The following is a 4,079-nucleotide window of genomic DNA, read 5'->3' on the forward strand; positions in this document are numbered from 1 at the left end:
TTTAACGTTGAATATTATTTATGATTTTAGTGATTTAAATTGTTTGAGAACGAGGCTAAAGAATGGAACGATATAACTTTGTTCATTATTTCAAATACGTTTGCTTTTACAAATATATTGGCGATTTAAAGTATGGACATCTTTCATAAAAAAAAGATTAATAGTGGAACTTAACTGTTTTTGTTTCTTATTTTTTATAGCCTGAAAGCGACTTGAAATAATCTGGCCACAAGAATTCCACTCGTGAAACGCCCAAGAATTTACAGAGTCCTGTGGCGCCATCTGTTGAAGTAACACGACATTTAAACTTGAAAAAGATCGAACCTTTTAGATAACATATTACAGACATTATTATTAAGCTATTTTTCTTGTGCGTTAGTTATTGGTTGTTTTACAGTATTAAAACTGTAAAAGTTGTATATTGTGTAACATGTTTCTCATATCGTTATTTGTTAATTTAATTTTCATTGTGAAAGTTGATTTGACTATTTTACAGAGGCATGTAAATATTGAAGTAAAGTTTGTAATTATGTGCTGTAGATGTCACCACAAGTCCTATATTAAGCATCGTGAGTTTTTATTAAAGAATAAACCTAGTTGATTATAGAAATAAACACAAGATATTATAAGTTGAATATACTTGAACAGAACTACCTAATCTAAGACTAAGCCTAAAGGATAATATTGTGTTGCAACGTAGTTCTTCGTAGGTACTTTCTTTACAATTATTCTGTGAAAGTAACTCAGCATCCAATTTCGTAACAGACAAGAATTAGTTTATTTTCTCTTAGATATTACAACCTCGAACCCTATTGTAATTTGTAGGCCTAAACTTACAAACTTAGGCCTAAAATACAGCCACGCTAAGTATCCTCTTAGATATTACAAGCTCGAACCCTATTGTAATTTGTAGGCCTAAAATACAGCCACGCTAAGTATCCTCTTAGATATTACAAGCTCGAACCCTATTGTAATTTGTAGGCCTAAACTTACAAAACTTAGGCCTAAAATACAGCCACGCTAAGTATCCTCTTAGATATTACAAGCTCGAACCCTATTGTAATTTGTAGGCCTAAACTTACAAAACTTAGGCCTAAAATACAGCCACGCTAAGTATACTATACAACGCAAATAAAAATCATTGCACGTATTTCATCAATGATCCATTACATATTATCTATTCGATTTAAAGACAATAAATTTAGCAATGTTACTCCTTTAAAGACTCCCTTTTCATCTTTTTACCGAGTTGTGACTGAATGGTCATGTTTTCCTCCCCTCCATTTGGTCTCTGCAAGGTCTTATAGATAAAGGTTTGAAGTGTTGGAAAAAACTTTGCTACAACTCTCAAATGTTTATTGCAGCTTAATTCGCGGACATAACTAGTCTTTTATTGTAAAGAAAAAATAAAGAATTCCTCATGATACTGTAAATTTATCATCTTGGTAAATGTTGACTTCAGAAGAATATGACAAGTTATGAAATTACAAATTATATAAACTTTCACGTGCAAATAAAGTTGTAAGTTTTAAATAGGTCAACTTTATGGGTATATGTTTAAATAATTAAAAACAAATGAGACGTGTCACTTTTCATTACCATTTCATTAGTCTGGCATTAACTAATCTGCATACTGTAATATACGTACAATATTTGTTGTAAATACCTATGTGTCTTACTCTACCATGTACATACCTAAATTTTCATAACCAGTACATCATAGACACTTCAATACAGTGCATAATGGCCCCTTTTCAATTATGTAATGATCACCAGTATTTATAATAGCAAATCAAAAGATTAAAACATAAACCCAACTTTCCACCATAGCTGATATATATTTCAGAAAACGGCCACGTAATGTATGCCACAGAGTAATTACACAAATCTTACAAACATGATGACGTAGGGAAATACCAAGGACATAGGCCTAACTTTTCCAACTGAGTACAGTACACTACATTGGATTAGTTTCAAGAACTATATACAATATAATCATACATTTTCCCCATTAAATGTACGATTCATAATTATATGCTAACCAAATTCTGTTATTTCATGTGAAAATCATTTCTAGAGTTCTTTGTTTTCATGTGAACATGCAAAGTACACAATCAGCAATGTGCAAAACATTTATAAGTCTAAAACACTTATCTGATAGTTCACACATACATTACAATTAAATGTAACAAAATAGAAATACATGTACATCTTAGGTCGTCAAGAAATTAATGTCGTCTTTTTTAGATGAAAAAATCCGAACAACTTATATATCAAAACAAAACATTTAGTAAATGAAATAGTCTCCATTCTTATCGATGATGCTTTTCCATCTTACAATCAGGTTGTTAATGCTCTGATTAAAGAAATCACTTGGCTTTGAAGCAAGAAACATGTTGATGTGCTCTTTAACACCTTCCACATTTGCATACGTTTTCCCATTAAGATGGTGTTGCAGCGAACGAAAAAGATGGTAATCTGATGGTTCCATATCTGGAGAATATGGTGGGTGGGGAAGAACTTCCCAACCCAACTCCATAATCTTGTGTTGCGTCAAACGTGCATTGTCGTGGAGAAAAAGAACACCTTTCGAATTAACGAGTGAAGGGCTTGATTTAAACGTTCCAGTTGCTGACTATAGATCTCTGCATTGACAGTTCGCTGTGGATTGTGGAGTTCGAAATGAATTACTCCTTTGATGTCCCACCAAATGCAAAGCATCACTTTCTGCGGATGGAGTCAAAGTTTTGGGGTTGAAAGTAGATTTTTGTCTAGAACTGAGACATTGTTTTTGGCTCATAGAGAATCCATTTTTTATCAGCGGTGACTGTTCTGTTCAAAAATGGTTCACGCGCCAGAAGAGACGAAGCAATGTTCACACGTTAGAAACGATGATCATCGGAGAGTTCGTGAGGCACCCAAACACCTTCTTTATGGAGTTTTATCATATTCCTTAAATGTTTACATATTGTTTCATGAGAGACATGCAATTTCAGGGCCATTTCACGAGTGTGTTACCTTGGATTAAACTCAACAAGCGTCTTCAGAGCATCAATATCAATTCCAACATGTCGGCCCCTGCCATCACAGTTTTTAAGGTTAAAGTCACCTGAACGAAATTTGCTGAACCATCGTTGACACTTACGAACGTTCAAAACATTTACATAAACCTCTTTTGGCTACAGAGGCGTTGTTTCCCTTCTTGTATTCAAACAGCATTACATGCCGAATGTGTGTCTCATCGTGTGCCATCACTATAAGTGATTAGAGTATACTAAACTTTACACATTATATAGGCTACACTAACGTGACGTTTAGTCAGTTCGTTTAACTATTATACGCGATGTACGTTTCTTTTCTTTTTTTTTGGGGGGGGTAATAAAAGTGTTCCAAAACGCTACATTAATTTCTTGACGACCTAATATTTACAAGAAACACCCAGGATTAGCTTCCTACATTCTGGTTATATATATCTACATAATTTTACACTACGACTGGATTATCTATCCAGTTATGTACATAATGTTACACCACGACTGGAATATCTATCCAACTATGTACATAATGCTACACCACGACTGGATTATTTATCCAACTATGTACATAATGTTACACCACGACTGGATTATCTATCCAACTATGTACATAATGTTACACCACGACTGGATTATCTATCCAACTATGTACGTAATGTTACACCATGACTGGATTATCTATCCAACTATGTACATAATGTTACACCACGACTGGATTATCTATCCAACTATGTACATAATGTTACACCACGACTGGATTATCTATCCAACTATGTACGTAATGTTACACCACGACTGGAATATCTATCCAACTATGTACGTAATGCTACACCACGACTGGATTATCTATCCAACTATGTAAATAATGTTACACCACGACTGGATTATCTATCCAACTATGTACATAATGTTACACCACGACTGGATTATCTATCCAACTATGTACATAATTTTACACCACGACTGGATTATCTATCCAACTATGTACATAATGTTACACCACGACTAGATTATCTATCCAACTATGTACATAATGTTACACCA

The 4,079-nt window shown here is 33.8% G+C and overlaps 1 protein-coding gene across 2 annotated transcripts in view; it reads left to right on the top strand.

The window, feature by feature from the left end:
• LOC106468720 (zwei Ig domain protein zig-4-like) overlaps window positions 1-1,535 on the top strand; it is a 19,175-nt gene extending 17,640 nt beyond the window's left edge. For both annotated transcript variants that reach the window (XM_022397092.1, XM_022397091.1), the window contains exon 8: window positions 201-1,535. In XM_022397092.1, the coding sequence (XP_022252800.1) occupies window positions 201-221 (21 nt within the window). In that variant the 3' untranslated portion in view covers window positions 222-1,535. The remainder of the gene's footprint in view (window positions 1-200) is intronic.
• The last annotated feature ends 2,544 nt before the right edge of the window (window positions 1,536-4,079 follow it).

The sequence above is a fragment of the Limulus polyphemus genome, unplaced genomic scaffold (assembly GCF_000517525.1).
Source record: "Limulus polyphemus unplaced genomic scaffold, Limulus_polyphemus-2.1.2 Scaffold3135, whole genome shotgun sequence".
NCBI lineage: Eukaryota > Metazoa > Arthropoda > Merostomata > Xiphosura > Limulidae > Limulus > Limulus polyphemus.